Raw genomic sequence first — 16,462 nt, 5'->3', positions numbered from 1 at the left:
GAATATCAGTAGAAATTTTATCTCGAAAATTTTATTTTTAGCAATAAAATTATATTAAAAATCCCTTATTAAATTTTAATTTATCTCTTTACATTCAATTTAATTATTTAATTACTTTAATCTTTAATTATTTAATTACTTCAATAAATAAAACTATTTAATTTTAAAATTATTAATGAGTTTAATAGTCATTTTATTTATTTATTTACTCTTGCTCTTCTTTGCTGACGGTCTCCGTCATAGGGCTCCGGCACTTCTAATTTTAGAAATTAAGCCCTGATTATGAGTATGAATCATGTCATACATCTACCTAATGGTAAATAACATCGCAAATGTTTTTGATCCTGCTGTAATGCCAACACTCAGGTGATAGAATATCTGTGGGGTCTTTTGGGGGGTTGTGAACAGAATAGGAAATTTGTGTTTACAGTGGTGAACAGTAATTATTATGTGCAGAGAGAATAGTTGAACATCCTGTGATTCAACATACTAAACAACTTTCATTCAAAACTTTAAATATTCCACATCTTTCGACTGCCACACACAGGAAACAAAACTAAAAAAATAATAATAATAATTAACTAACTAAAATTAAATGAAAACATTCATAACTTCACGTCATCTGAAATCCAACATTCACCCACCAACAACAGCATAACCTTCTGCAAATATTTATATAAATATAATAGATATATACAGTCAAAAGTCGTTAATTCGGACACCCATAATCTGGAATTATCTATAATCCGGACCTCAAAGCTAAAAACTTTCTGCGCATGCGCATAGGCGTTTATGTGTGCGCGTAAGACATTTACGGCTGCGAATATGCTTGTGCGCGTGCGCATAAAACGTTTACGCATGCGCGTTTAATGTATAACAGACGGTATAAGCTAAGCTAAAATTATCTAATTCAGTTAATGTTGCAGATTGTGTTGTTCCTTAATCTTCAAATTGGATCCGGCTTATTATTTTTTGCAGACTGTTAGAGCAATTTTATAAAAGTAAGCTTGAACTTTCGATTATATCAAATAGAATTTCCGATATATATTTGCTAATATGTAAAGGATCTAAAGCGAAAGTATGTTTCGAAATCCGAAATCTGTTTATCAATTTCACGCTGCTCGGTGGGGGCAACGCCGCGGCGCGCAATGAATTGGAAGTTGATCTGTCAGCACTATCCTTATCTTCAGGGCAGATGTTTTTGTTTTATTTGGCTTATAATTCCTTACTAAATGTAGTATTTCATCTCGATGTACTCCATCTTTGATATGATTTAAAACAAGTTCCTCGTCATTATAATTCGCTTCCAATAGTGAAGAAAGTAGCAGAGGTTATTGAAAACGAAAAAATTTTGATTGACAAATTAGTCGGTATTCTCGACACAGCAATTATAGGACTTGAACAGCGGAACTTTGTAACTGAACAAGAAATTATGTCTGTTTAATAGAATTAAAGAGAAAGTATTATCACATGAAACGAAGCAACTTAAACAACTTACATTGAAAGAAATGTTTAATAAAGTAAACAAATAAATATTAAGCTTTTTCTTTTTGTAAATTTTGATACCCTTTAGATCATAATTGTTCTTTATTTCATAAAATACGATTTCATATTTTTAATTTTGTAATTTCTGCATGCCATCCTACCAGATTTAAACTGATGATCTATAATCTGGAAAAATCGATAATCCGGAATTGCCGAAGTCCCGACGAGTCCGGATTAACAACTTTTGACTGTATATAATAAACAGTAAAACTTTTAAAAACAAACACAGTATTTCAAAATTAAATTGTTAAAAAAATTTTCTGGCTATGCTAAATTCACACTCTTACTATTACTGAAATAAAGTTCTAGGTTTGCCACAAGAAAACATACAGCCGGAAACCGTAACGAAATCAAATAAAAAAACTCGCCAATTTTGACACTCACCCCGATTATGGAATATTAACCTAATAATTAAAATTTGCATTTTAAATTGCTAAACGTTGTTTTCTTTTGATATGGTGATAAGCTTTGTCCAATTACAATAAATGTTGATAGTAAATCACGAAATGGCCAAAGTGCATCTAGGTGGTTGCATTAATACGTAAGTACCCCAATTTGTTTATACTTAACAATGTGAAGGTCTTTTTTTTAATCATTTAAATATAAATTAAATTTATTGGTGAAGACCAGTCTGCAAAATGATCCCACATTGAGATTAAATAATTTTTATTAAGTGGATTTCATTCATGTTTAGCTCAGTACCGAAGAAATGTCCTGTTTGTACTGTCCATCTGGATGTAATTAATGTAGGAACATGCAAAAGCAATACAGAGAACCAGTTGTTTAGAAATCGTATGATGTAAGTGTGACTTTATGCCACTTCAATTCTAAACAATTTATTCCCTTTGCAAACTGTTCTTGACAAGTGTTACAAGTTTCCCACAGAAAGTGGTCATGATATTTTTACCATCAAATGAAAGAAAGATTTAGAAACTGTGATTAGTTCCAATAATCAGAACTGCTGATTTATACCATTATGACTCTTTGTTGTAAATGGATTAAATTATATTTTAAAGCATTCATAATCATGGCTTTCAGAAATTTCTTTTAATACTTTTGTAACATTAATTATATATTTTTAATCTTTGTATTGTAAAATTTTCAGGCTTATGCGTTACCTTCATCCATCTGATGAGGAGCTGTTGTCTGTGGCTGGGCTGCAACGTAATCCAGGAAAAAGTAAAGGGAAAAAGGGTAAAGACAGGTATATATATATATATATATTATCTTTTGAAATGCTTTCATGGATCTCATTAAGATTTCTGCAATTAAATTACTCTCAAAATTGCAATAACAACCTTGTATTTACTGTATGTATATTAAAACAATCAATTTTGAGGGCAAGTTAAAGGTCCCTCCTCATCAGTAGAACGAAATAACTAGAAAGGGGAAAAAAGAAGAAAAATAAAGCATTGGCAAAGGGGGCTCAGAAACATGTGGTCATTATCAGCACATTGCACGTGGTCGTAACCAGATATCAGTCTGCCCTCGAAATCGATTGAGTGTTTTAATATAGGTGCGCTAAATACAAGGTTGTTATTGCGATTTTGATTGCCACATTAGCGTGTTTGTCTTCTATTCTAACTAAATTACTGTTCTATTCACTAGAAGACATAATAAATTAGTCTTTGGCTTACAGCGAGTGCAGTTCCAATGGTTCCATCACAAATGGGGTCTGACATAAGTCCCAAATTATCTAGGTCTTGATATTTTTTATAATTGGTAAATAAAGTGTCTGTTTAACACAAAATGAATATAACAATGTGTGTAATATGGCAATCATAAACATTTCTTTTCTTATTGCATACACATAAGCATTTGCAAACCTATGTTGTAAAATTAATCTATATTCTTCCTGTAATTAGTTAACATGAACAAAATCACGTAAACATATGAGCAATATTTTTCATTGAAAGTAACAAATGAATAATTAATGTCGTTTTGATATTCATTGCAACTGGGACTAGTTTCTTTAATAAAATAATTCATTAATGTAGACTTCTCAAATTTGCTGTTTAACTTTGGCAAAATGACCAATCTTTTGATTAATTTTTACAAGCAAAGGAAAACTGTGGTTTCATTTATAAAATATTTCAGAAAATCTTTTTGTAGTAAATTCTTATAATTCTTCTTTCATCCTCTTCATTATGCCTTTCTTCTTCTTCAAATCTTTCATTTTGAAAATTAATCAAATCATCATCAGTACGTGATTAATCAAGCATAGGCTCTATTTCAACCACTTCTTTGCCAGTTTGTTTCAAGATTTCATGTTGAATTCACACTTCTAATATTTTTTGTAGTAACAGCTTTTTCCAAATTCATGTCATGAATTATTCTGAGGCTTCTTTCCATGAAATTCCAGCATTCTGGATATGTTGATCAATATCATATTTTTCAAAAAGTGCATTATCTGCATCACACTTTTTTGCAGAAGCATATTCTATTACTTAGCACAACAAGCAAATAATGCAAAAGGACCATTGACAAAGGTCGCATCACACTTTTAGTAGGTAGAGTGATGTTTCTGCATTGAGTGTAAAAAATAATGCATGTATGTGTATGCTGGTGGTCAATTTAAATTAGAGAATATTTAATCTTAGTTTTGGGCCATCATGATATGAAAATCATCACATGTCAAGGATTACCTTTGAAATCTTTTAAATCTATCTTCTTAAATATTGCATATTTGGTTTATTAGCATATTGCTCAAACTATAGAGACTTAAATGGACTGGTCATTCGGCCAGAATTCATCGATGTTATAAGAAAATCTTTCTGGCAAAGGCCATGGGTACCAGATTTCAGGTTAGACCCTTCGTGGATGGGTCGGGTATTCGACCTCGTACAAAAGACGATTTTCGGTCAAAATTTCAATTTTTGCTTTATTACATTATCTTAAAGAATACATCTTTGGCTATGAAATACAAGTTTCTGCTTGTTGATAGGTTAATTAGAACTGAATTATAAGCGTTTTTCTGTAACAGAATGAACCGGAAGTTCCAATATTCTAGGCCGAAAGTGAGCGTTTAAATAGATATACCTATTAAGAAACCTTATTTATTATCAAGATTTTGTAAATTATAAACCGTCGTACTAAGTTTAGATATTTTGTATTACATTTTAAGAATCCGGCGATAGTTTTTTCCCTTAATTTCGTATTTAGTTTGGCGCAGAGGGTATTCGACGTTGAATGGATGTGTTGCTGCTTTGTCGATTAGCGTTGACAAAGCGCTTGATTTGAAAGCTATGTCACATTTTTGCATCAATTGCAACAAAATAAACAGAATGGAAGGCAATCTTCAGCACGACGTATGTAAAGCATAACATAATTGTTCTGCAAATTATAAAAAAGCAGCCTCGGGAATGGAAGCAGTTGGTGCTTATGCGCTTTTTGAGTGACTTATTACTTTACGAAAGCTGAAGTACACGGAGTATTATGAGGATGGGGATTCAAAGGGATTTTTAACTGTGAAAGATATATAAGGTAAAGATTCCGTCAAGAAACTGGAATGCATTGGACATTTATAGAAAAGGGTTGGTAGTAGACTACGAAAAGTAAAAAATTCCACTCCTGAATTGAAAGGAAAAGCTAAACCGGCTGATTCTTTTATTGATAAACTGCAGAATTAGGGATTGCAATTAGAAGTAATGTGGAAACTTAATTGAGATGCAGCATGTTGTACTAGCTGCTTGTTCCATTGTAGTTCTCCTTTGAAGCCAATACTCTCCTCAATCAATGAGTTGGAATGTGCGATTGCAGAAATCAGAAAAAAATCAGGAAGAAAAAAAATCAGGCAAAAGCCTCTGGTATATCAACATATATTTTGATTAAACCTACATATATGGAGTTGATTACATAAACAAGAGTTATTAAGAAGTGCATACATGGCAAAACTCAAAATATCAAGGAACATTTTAAAGGCATTTTATTGCAAATTGTTCCGAAAGAAACATTCATAAACTTGCGAACATTAATGTTTGGAGCAAATGTAAGTGTCGTGTTATTTAATGTTATTTAATGATGGATTTATAGTTTTGCTTGAAGCATTTTCAAGGTTTGGTATGTATCCTGAATTTTACACTGAGCAGGGAATTCGAAAGCTTAGTGCAAAATCATGGCTCTTGGCGGCATTCCACAAACCCAAATAAAAATTTACGCTTTGTTCGAAAGAAAAAGTGCAAAGTGTGTGAATAAAAAATAAGGTGTCAGTTACAAAGCAGGCGAATTTTAATTATCAGAGATACTTCTTTCACTAAGAAATTGTTTTATGAAAACTTTAAACTTGTTTTCTGAAAAATGTTTTTCTGTAAATATTGCCAATAGTAACAGCCATAACTCAAGATTTTATCGATAAAATTAAATTCTTTGCTTTCTATACATGTTTCATATAATTTGATGCATGCTCTGAAGTGGAAGATTTTAGAAATATTAATTAGAAGTTGAATTGTTACTTTTTATTTTTAGATTTTGGATGCAATAATAGGAAAATATACAGTAAATACTATACATTTTGACATATCTCAAGTATATATGAATATTTCTTAATTATTTTGCTTCATTGCATACAAAACAAGTGTAAATATAAATACAAATTAAAAAAACTGCATATTTATATATAAATTTTTCACCATGGTTGTTGCAGTAAAGGAAAAATTATCCTTTTTTTCATTATTTTTTTTTTTCATTATTAACTTAATTTTAATATTTTTTCATTAAGTTAAAACTACTCAGCCTTACATTTTAAGCTGTTTTAATTAATTAATATGCTTATCTTCAAATTAATATGTTTATAGTTAAAATAAAAACCATTATTAAAAAAAATGATACCCGAACGAGGTCGGATACCTTAAATGGGCTGGTCATTCGACCAAAATTCATCGATGTTATAAGAAAATCTTTCTGGCAAAGGCCATGGGTACCAGATCTCAGGTTAGACCCTTCGTGGATGGGTCGATTGTGTAGAAGATAACCTAAGCATTCTAAAGTTCCAAAAGTGAAGAGTAATTCTTTAAAGCAGAGAGGCTTGGAGAAGGCCAGAAATGACCATGGGCTGTTAAGTAATGAAGAAGAAATCATGCCAGTACTTCACTCTAACTGATTAAAACTGGCATATTACTTGAAGTTACACTGATTTTTTAAGACTTTTTTTCATTTAGCTCATAATTTAATCTAGAGAAATAATGAAAAAATTTTTATTCACTAACATGGCATTTGTTTTATTTTGTTTTAAAATAGTTGTAGATCGGAATCTTGTAGATATATTACTTTTACGAGGTTTTCATGAACTTGGAATGCTGCTGAATTTTATTTTTTCAAATTATTAGGTTAGTATTGCTTTCAGTTGATTGAAACTTCATGTGTAATCTTTACTTTAAACTTTTTACTCAATTTTAAGTTTTCCTTTAAGATTAAGAGTGCTGTTGCTTTCACATCTAGCATTAATAAAAGCAGCTTATGTTAATAATTATATTTCATAAATATTTATTATCTCTGTTTTTTATCATATCCATGTTGTAATTTTTTTAATCAATTTATGTTTAATGTTAATAGAGAAAAATCTTTATAGAATTTTATGAAGCTTAAAAAGTTGTTCAAAATATAAATTTGGAGGGAAAAAAAGCACCAATATTAATGTTTGCAAGTTTGCAGTGTCCCAAACCTACTTTTAAACTGATCTGATTTTGAATTTTTTAGTTCAAATAGTGAACAGTTAGTCACATGACACTAAAGAATTCCCAGAAGAGACAAAAAAAAGAAACATGACTTCTTTCTTCAATGTATGAAATAATCTAGAGAGGAAAAAAATAAGAAATTTTAGATTCCGACATCATCTCATATCTTCTGGAAAAACCTTTTGCATAAATAGCTCGGGGAACTGTATGGTTCTGCTGTAAAGGGCAATAAAAATAGAATAAAAGTATGATCTTAGTAATAGTATGTGGAATTTTGCTTTGCTTTGACCAATAGTGGGGAAAACGTATTTATATGGAGAAATATTTGGTACCTTTTGAGCTGTGAGAAAGCAAGGTGATGAGTGGATCACTGTGCAGTCCAAGCAACATCTAAAAGAGGTTTGATTGCATAATATTGTTTTATGCAAGTTCTTCAGATGAATCAATGTATTTAATTGCAGTGGAATTAATTTTTTTACTGTAATTAATCAAAAATGTAACTATAACTGCATTATAACTACCAAAAGTACAAAATTTTATTGCAAGTTTAGTTTTTGACTTATGAAAAAGACAATGTTAAATAGAAATATGTTTTGCAATTCATCCTTCTTGTTGGTAGTAATGAATGCATTATGCAATGTATTGTAGTGCATTAAAAGCAACCATTTTATGTTAATGCAATGTTAAATTGTAATATGAATAGCATGTATTTAAAAAAAAACAATAAATTCTGAAGGCAAATGTAAACAAGTCCGTCAGTGAAGTCATCATCAAACATAATAGTTAATTAATAGCACATTAATTGCAGATATCATGCTTTTGAGCTGTGTAGAGAAAAAGATTTATATTTCAGCTTGTAGCATTGACCTTTCTGCTTCTTAAATTTGACCTTCAACTGCAGCAGTATTTGAGGAGGTGCAAATGATACAGGCAAAGCTGCTTTTCAGCTGTGTGATGGCCAGCTATACTGTATTTAGCACCCTGGGCAAAAATGTTTTTGAACGCCTTTCCTATAAACCAACAATAATGAAACAATGATAGAATATTTCCCAAAGGAAGCTTTTCTATATTCTCAAAACATGCTGATTATGCAGAGTGATATTCTTCTGAATTTGGCATCCTGGCTGATCACCCTCTTCCATAAAACCTAAAATACACTCTGTTTGCAGTTTTGGTGTTAGTATATCAATAAGTGTGAACTACAGTAAGTCTATTCAGTTTTAGGATTAGGTTTTTTTTTTTTTTTTTTTTTTTTTTTTTTTTTTTTTTTTTAAGCATTTTAGCAAATTTGGTAAATGATAATTTGTAACATTTACTACAGTGAAATCTCAACGTGTTTTTTCTAAAATATAGTTTGCTTATAAACAGAGTTTTCTCTGCAGTTAATCATTTGTTTTAATCACATTAACATTTCTTGTTATGGATTCAACACATGTGCAAAGCATAGCTATGAAGGTTTGCTGTAAAACATAGAAAACAATATCGAAGACAGCACTGTAATACAGTTATATTTTTGTCAATCTGCTCCTAGCAAAGCTGCATTACATTACATGTAAATTTGTATTTGCAAATTGTTTTCTCTTCCCTAAAATGAAGTCTTGTCATTAATTTAATAGCATTTAAGAGCTTCAGCAAACTGTTAGCAGAACCTTAAGTGGCATTCCAAAAAAATTAATTTTGTGAAGGAATCAAGTTACTGTATGTATATGCCAACTTTATATACAAAGTTGATCTTTAAAGTAATCGGATTGATATATGATATGCTATGAGGGACGCAGCCCGACCCTCCTGGCAGACTTTACGTCGCCCATTGGCAAGCTCAATTTTTTTAAAATACTTATATGAGCAAATGACCTGCTTTCTTTCACTGTTCAGAATCAATTACAGTTAGTTGTGCTTTTGCGACAACATCCCACTGCATTTTTGCATCACAAGTTTTTCCACTCACTGTACCTTTCAGACATACTACAGCCAGTTCAGATACTTACAAGACAAATCCAGTATTGAGGATTGAGAAGCAAAATACTGTTTTTCCAATTTCTCAGTTTAATATAATTTTAGTCCTAATTTTTTGTAGTATGGATTTTACCATTTAATGAAGAATTAACTAGCACACACATTCAAAATGGAGTTGAAAATTAGATAAAATATTCTAAGTTGGCACACTAAAACACATTTAAATATTAGTGGTAGTAGTTAAACACTGTTTCAATGTATCAACCTACATTATTTTATCTTGTTTTCGATGATTTTACCACTTTTCTGCAAAGTAATGTATTAGAAGTGCAGAATGTTAACAATAATATTTTATAAACGTTTGATTTATTGATTGTGTTTTTTATGTCATTGCAGGAGAGATGATTCTGGAGATTCTGAATTTATGGTACCCAAAAACATTGAATTGCAACTTGATGTTACGGCAGTGCAACCAGAAGATATGATACAGCTTCATTATTACTCTGAATATCAGTGGTTGCTTGATTTTGCTATTTGTGCATTATTTGTGTACATTATTACAGAAGTTTACTATTTTCTTATTCCTGTTAAAGATGAAGTGAATCTCAGCATTCTTTGGTGTATACTCGTTATAGGATTTGCCATGTATCCTTTTAGACTATATTTTGTAGAAACAGATGGATGATTACATATTAGAATAAAATAAAATGGAAAAGTTAATATATATTAATTACAGTAATTGGCAAAACTAATTTAGTAACAAATGTATAAAGAATATTGGACTTATATAGACAGAAATTATTTTTTGTCAAAGTAACATTAAAGGAGCAGAATGTATTGCCATTTTTCACACTTTAAATTTTAATACATTATAAAAAAATCCAGAAAGGAATTAAAAAAATTAACGGAATATGCTATTATAATTATGTAAAAATTTGTGTTTTGAAGTAACATCATTAATGGATGGAATTTATTGATCTCAATAAAAGACTGATTGAAAGCTTGCATAAATTGTATGTTGCAGTGTAGATAGGAATATCACATAAGATTATTAGGTTTTTGTGGTGTTGAAAAACATGAATAATCAAAGTATACCTTCATTAGGATTTCAACCACAGATCTTCCAGTTGCTAGCTGGATTTAATAAACACTTACACCAGGGTAGCATATAAACATGGTGCAATAGTTCTTTATATTCTTTCCTGCACACACTACATAAAGGGTGACCGAAAAAAGGCGTGAGACCCAATCGACCAAATCTAGATGATGATGAGTTATCATCCATCATATTTTTTGTTCAGGCATGACTATAAAAACTGTTAGGTTTTTTGGTGCCTGTGAGTTGTCAAAACTGCATTCTCACTGGGATTTGAAGTAAGGGCCTTTTAATTGTTAGCCTGGATGTGATAACTTCTGTACAACAAGAACATACACATTAGCCACTACACAAGAAGAGCATATATGATGAATGTGATAATTACTTACTGCTTAAATTAATAGATATTTTTTGTACCCTTCAGTTCTTTCTAAATATCATTTTGTTGTTGTTAAGATAATGCTATTCTGACCTAAATAATTAAATAAATGTGTAGAGGTGGTACAAGTAGATGTTCTTGAATCCAAATTCTTCTGTTAGTAATATTAAGTATTAAGAAGAAAACGATCATTGACTTAATATTATAATGTTCTTCAAGTAAAGCAAAATTTAAAAACTGCATATAATGAAAAACAAATTTAAGGATGCCAGTTTTAAAAACACGTATGTTTGTTTAAAATATGCAAATCCAGTTAAGTAAATCTCTTAAATATTGAAGTCCCGCTGAAAAAATATTCATGAAATAAGTAAAATGTGACCTTCAAATTTTGATTAACAGCTCAAAATTCAGCAGCAGAAGGCATATCAGTGATAAAGCTTCTATATACAAAGGATTGAGTTGCTAAAAGCATCCTGGGTCAATTAGAAGTAGATTATGTTCTGAACCATCAAGACAATTCAGGAGTTAGTTTTGGGAATTTGCAAAAGAGTGCATCTTGCCAGTTACTTGAAATTTCTTGTATATTTCATTGGATAGCACTCTGAAATAAAATTTCATTTTGAATTAAGAATTTTTAGGCAGTTTCTCAAGTTCAGATTAAAATGATAAAAATAGCACAAAGATTTTAACTTTTAAATTTGGAATCTTTTTCAATGTACAGAGAATTTAGGGATTTAAACTTATCCCTATAAATGAGTATACAAAAGTTTTATTTCTAGTAGTTTCTAAAGTGTATTTATAATGTTTGTAGATTGTTATGTTTTTCAGGTATTAGTTTTAGTCTTCTGTAGGACAGCTTTAGTGTATGGTTATTGATCAGTCACATTTTATCTATTGATAGCATTGTATGTCCTATTTAAGAAAAGAATACATATTGCCTTGCATGATTTCATTAATAATTATCTTTCATTTTTTTAATATTCTAAAAGAGACACAAGAGACTATTATTATACACTGATACAGTACAAAGTCTGTAGTCCAGACTCGGCGGGACTTCGATTCCGGATTAGGGGTTTTTCTGGATTATAGATCATCAATTTAAATCTGGTAAGATGGCATGCAGAAATTATACAGTTAAAAATATGAAACCGTAATTTATGAAATAAAGAGCAATTATGATCTAAAGGGTATCAAAATTTACAAAAAAAAAAAAGCTTAATATTTATTTGTATACTTTATTAAACATTTCTTTCAATGTATGTTGTTTAAGTTGCTTCATTGTTTTGTGCTAATACTTTCTTTATAATTCTATAAACAGACATAATTTCTTGTTCAGTTACAAAGTTCCGCTGTTCAAGTACTGTAATTGCTGTGTCGAGAATACTGACTAACTTGTCAATCGAAATTTTTTCTTTTTCAGTAACCTCTCTGTCACTTTCTTCACTATTGGAAGCAGTATTTTCTGAATCTAGAACCATACTACAGATTTTACCGTCCGTTAATTGATTGATGATTGGGGCAATGTTGTTGCAATGAAAAACTTCTGTTATATCATCTTCATTTATTACCCCTTCTCCACATTTCTTTACAAAATCCAATAACTGGAAAATTTCACCTTTAGTTTGCAATGTCCAAAAACCTTCAAATTTGCTGCTATCATATTCATCATCCTCACCATGAAATATGGTAGCTGGCCATAAGTTATGGCAAGCATTTTTTAACTTATCTGGAGACACATCCTCCCACGATCTTGCGATGCTCCACACAGCAGATTTTATGCTAAAGAATTTCAAAAAGTCTTGAATAGTCTTACTATTGTTCAAGAAATTTAACATAGATTTTAAAAACCCTACATTTTGGTGCATGCACTATTCCCATATCCATAGGCTGAATGATAGATGTATAATTTGGAGGGAAGAATAATACGGATACATTAACTTTCACTAAAACTTTAAGTGAAGTATGCACTGAACAGTTGTCAACAATCAGGACTATTTTTGAGTCATCAGGTAAACCAACAGAATTCAAATGTCGCTGAGCCTCAGGTATAAAATGATTTTCAAACCAATCATTCATCAACGCTTGTGTCATCCATGCTCTTTTATTTGCACGATATAAAATGGGGGAAACGTTACTCCCTTAAATGCTCGAGGTCGTGCATGTTTTCCGGTTACGAAAAGTTTGCACTTGTGCGTTCCTGCAGCATTTGCGCACGCTAAAATTGTCAGTCTCAGTTTGGAACCTTTGACACCAGTTGGTGCCTTTTCTGTAGAGGTTGCCAAGGTATTTCGCAGTACATATTGCCAGAAAAGACCAGTTTCATCAGCATTGTAAATTTGTTCTGGAGATAATTTTTCACTAGTAATGAGTTCAATGAATTCATCTGCAAATTGTTCAGCAGCTTCAGTATCAGTTGAAGCTTTTTCACATAAAATTTTTGTCTTATACCATGGCCATTTTAAAATTTGGTTAACCAACCTGTCGAATATGTGCACTCAGTGTTTAAGTTTATTTCTTCATGAAATATTTTGGCTTGAGCCATTAGCATTGGACCCATCAATGGCACACCCTCGCTGCGATGCTGTCTGACCCATTCAATCATCACTTTGTCATGATTGTCACTTTTAGCATAACAAACTCTTTTTCTGTTATTCATTGCAAGTAAGGTGTCGGAACCCACAAAAATTGAAAAAGTTCCTTTTTTGCTTATGTCATGTACAGTTGACTTTCCAATGTCATACTCCTAGCATAATTTTGAAACAGATATGCCTTTATCCATTTTTTGCAGCAACTCCACTTTTTGTTTGATGGACATCAAAACATGCTTTCGCTTTGTAGATCCTTTGGCAGCTCCAGAATTGGAAACTCTTTTTGACATAATCGAAAGTTCAAGCTTACTTTTTATAAAATTGCTCTAACAGTCTGCAAAAAATAATAAGCCAAATCCAATTAGAAGATTAAGGAACAGCACAATCTGCAACATTAACTGAAATGCCTTAGAATCAGTAAAGATAATTTTAGTCTAGCTTATACCATCCGTTATACATTAAACATGCATGAGTAAAGCATACCAAAAAAAAAAAGTTTGTGGCTTTGAGGTCTGGGTTATAGATCATTCCGGATAATGGACGTCTGGATTATGGACTTTGTACTGTATTAATATTAGCACAATTTTAAAATAGACACGATAGATTTTACAGAAAGGAACTCGCTGTATGTTGTGTAAAATAAATATCCCATATATATGCTGTATTAGAGGTACTGATGTTTATAATGTTAAATGTTGTAGTGTACTATGTTGTATTATGTAAATATTGAACAGTATTGAGTCTTTTTATACACATTAACTTCAATAGTAAGATATTATTATCTCTTACTGCGGAATACTTCAGAGGGGAAGAAGCAGTAGGAGAACGTTCTTTGTGCTTAACTGCTGGATTTTTATTCTTCTTTATTGCTATGATTGTTCTCATTGCTGATGAAGACTTTTTAGAGTTTGGTCTGGAGCCAGGTAATACTCCATTGATCTGATATTCTATGTACTGTAATTAATTATTTAAGCCAATTACCTAAAAATATATTGGAAAAAAATTAAAAATACAAACTTTATTATTTTTTTTTCGCAGCTTATACTAGTTTTAATGTAAGTGCTCATAGTTTCTTAAAAGATCAAGGGCTTAATTCCAGGTAAATTATTTTCTTCTTTGTTTTGATTAATTTGTTCATGTTTTATTTAAAATAGTGGTTCTCAACTTTTATTGTTTTATTTCTCCCCTTCTTAATGCATGTCGATATGTCTGTCTCCCTCTCCCCTCATTTTCTCTCTCTCTCTTTTTAAATTTTTTTAAAATTTTAAATAAATGTAAAGTTGAAACATGATATGACTTTACAGTTATACAGTGACACCTTGGTTGACAAACTTAATTTTTTTTCTGAAGATACTTTGTCATCTGATGAAATTCATTAAATATATTACCTTCATAATATTAACACACACACAACATTTAACGCAATACTGAATACGTAAAAAATAAGAGAACTTGCATTAGATTTTCATCTATCTCTGTATGGAAAGTTGAGGACATTAAGTAAAAAATAGTGCAGAAGCCGAAAGGGCAAAATGTTACTGCTTGCCTCTACTTGAAAGTCACTGAGGCTTCATCTCATGAAAAATTCGTGCACTGTGATTTTTTGCTGTTTATATTTTAAGGTGTTTCTGAAGCAAACAGTAGTATTGTTGGTGCAAATATTTATCATGAGGCTTTCTAGTGCTTTATCCAGATGATAATGTTCTACAAACCTTTTCACCTTGTCCCTTTTTGCACAAATATTGGGAATCAAATAAGTAGGAACATCTTTCTTTCCATCTTCTTGTGAAGACATTTTCTACTCTGCATTGCCTGTTCTGAATCGAGATTCCACTGTATTATAAAAGTATTTAAAAATTAAAATTTTGTTATTATTTGATTAATGTCCTTCATTTATATGCTTAGTTATTTATAATTTATTATTGTATTTAGTAACTAGAAATATCTCATTATTCCTTCAGTGCTTTGTATGATCCCTAAATTTATTTTTTTTTCCCCATCTCTTTTGAGTAATATGATTTCACCACACTTTGCTATTTTTTATGCAAGCATTTTGTTACAGTTTCAGTTTATGATGGGAGGTTGAATATTTTATCCATTATAACATTCTTCTAATGAGGAAATACCCTATGACTTAATAAGTTTTAGTTTGCTGGTGAAACTATGAGGAATTTTTTATTTCTATTATTGCAGGCTTAATAACTTTTTTTTTTACTTTTTCAGTGGACCAGCATCAAAGTTAATGTTTAAATTAACTCTAGCTCTGTGGTGTGGATTAATAGGTTCATTTTTCACATTCCCTGGTTTACGATTTGCTAGAATGCATAAAGATGCATTACGCTATTGTTCAGAAAGACCATTTTTAAAGTGAGTAAATTTACTTTTCCATTCTTCATTTCTTCTACTTCCATCCATATCTTCTTTATTCTATTGTTAGAATTATGACCTTTTGCTGATATGATAATGCATAACTTATAAGTGGTTAAACAGAACTTTATAAAAACATAAATAAGAATTTTTTATTTTTCATTTTTTTATTGATTGTAGAATTCTGTATTTATTGATCTATAACCACTTTTATGGAAAACTTTGTGAAATGCACTTGAAATCTTTTTATTTTATTTATTTATTTATTTATTTATTTTTGATAAAAAAATTATTCTTTTCAGAATATGTCAGTTAAAAATGCACTTTAATTCACAGACACAATCTACAGAATGCTTTGAAAAGTTTTGCAAAAATTTTCAATAAAAAAAAGCATTTTTATGGGCATCTGTAATTGTATTGTTTTGTAGAAGGTAAAGTAAAATGTGCTTTGTTTAGCATATTGTGATCAGTATATATTTTATAATAAAGGTAGCACTAAATGCAAATATTCTAGTAAACTACTGCTTAAACATTTATCTATAAATAATATTTATTATTTGTGTGTATATATATGGGAGGCATATTCTTCGACACCCTTTGATTCTGCTTCTGCCCAGAGTTGTGACGTCATCTGATGCCAGCACAGCGCAGGGAGAGAGATGAGCTTTGAACATGCTGTGAACAAGATGTGTTCCTGCAAAACTTAGGTTCTGGGTCCAAGCGGACGATGTCTATAGCTAGCCATGAATGATGGCAAGACATACCCTGTCTGGTTTATATCGAGGAAAGATTTAAAATTTCCAGTTATGCCTTCGTAATTGACAATTCTGTGAGACTTAATCATTACGTGAACCGTGAC

The 16,462-nt window shown here is 30.8% G+C and overlaps 1 protein-coding gene across 6 annotated transcripts in view; it reads left to right on the top strand.

Annotated features, from left to right (window-relative positions):
- emei (transmembrane protein 161-like emei) overlaps window positions 1-16,462 on the top strand; it is a 41,292-nt gene that overhangs the window by 10,258 nt on the left and 14,572 nt on the right. For 4 of the 6 annotated variants that reach the window (XM_035361911.2, XM_035361914.2, XM_035361912.2 and 1 more), the window contains 5 exons: window positions 2,651-2,749; window positions 9,570-9,818; window positions 14,005-14,159; window positions 14,275-14,335; window positions 15,460-15,603. In XM_035361911.2, coding sequence (XP_035217802.1) covers window positions 2,651-2,749; window positions 9,570-9,818; window positions 14,005-14,159; window positions 14,275-14,335; window positions 15,460-15,603 — 708 coding nt within the window. Of the gene's footprint in view, window positions 1-2,036; window positions 2,087-2,216; window positions 2,345-2,650; window positions 2,750-9,569; window positions 9,819-14,004; window positions 14,160-14,274; window positions 14,336-15,459; window positions 15,604-16,462 lie in introns of those variants that run through there. The other 2 variants (XM_035361913.2, XM_085824949.1) reach the window with 2 other exon arrangements.

This window comes from Stegodyphus dumicola, chromosome 10, assembly GCF_044657685.1.
Source record: "Stegodyphus dumicola isolate Sdum_Otavi_A_Nest chromosome 10, ASM4465768v1".
Classification (NCBI taxonomy): Eukaryota; Metazoa; Arthropoda; class Arachnida; order Araneae; family Eresidae; genus Stegodyphus; species Stegodyphus dumicola.
The sequence above is the reverse complement of the archived record's forward strand: the minus strand, read 5'-3'. Positions and strand labels throughout refer to the sequence as shown.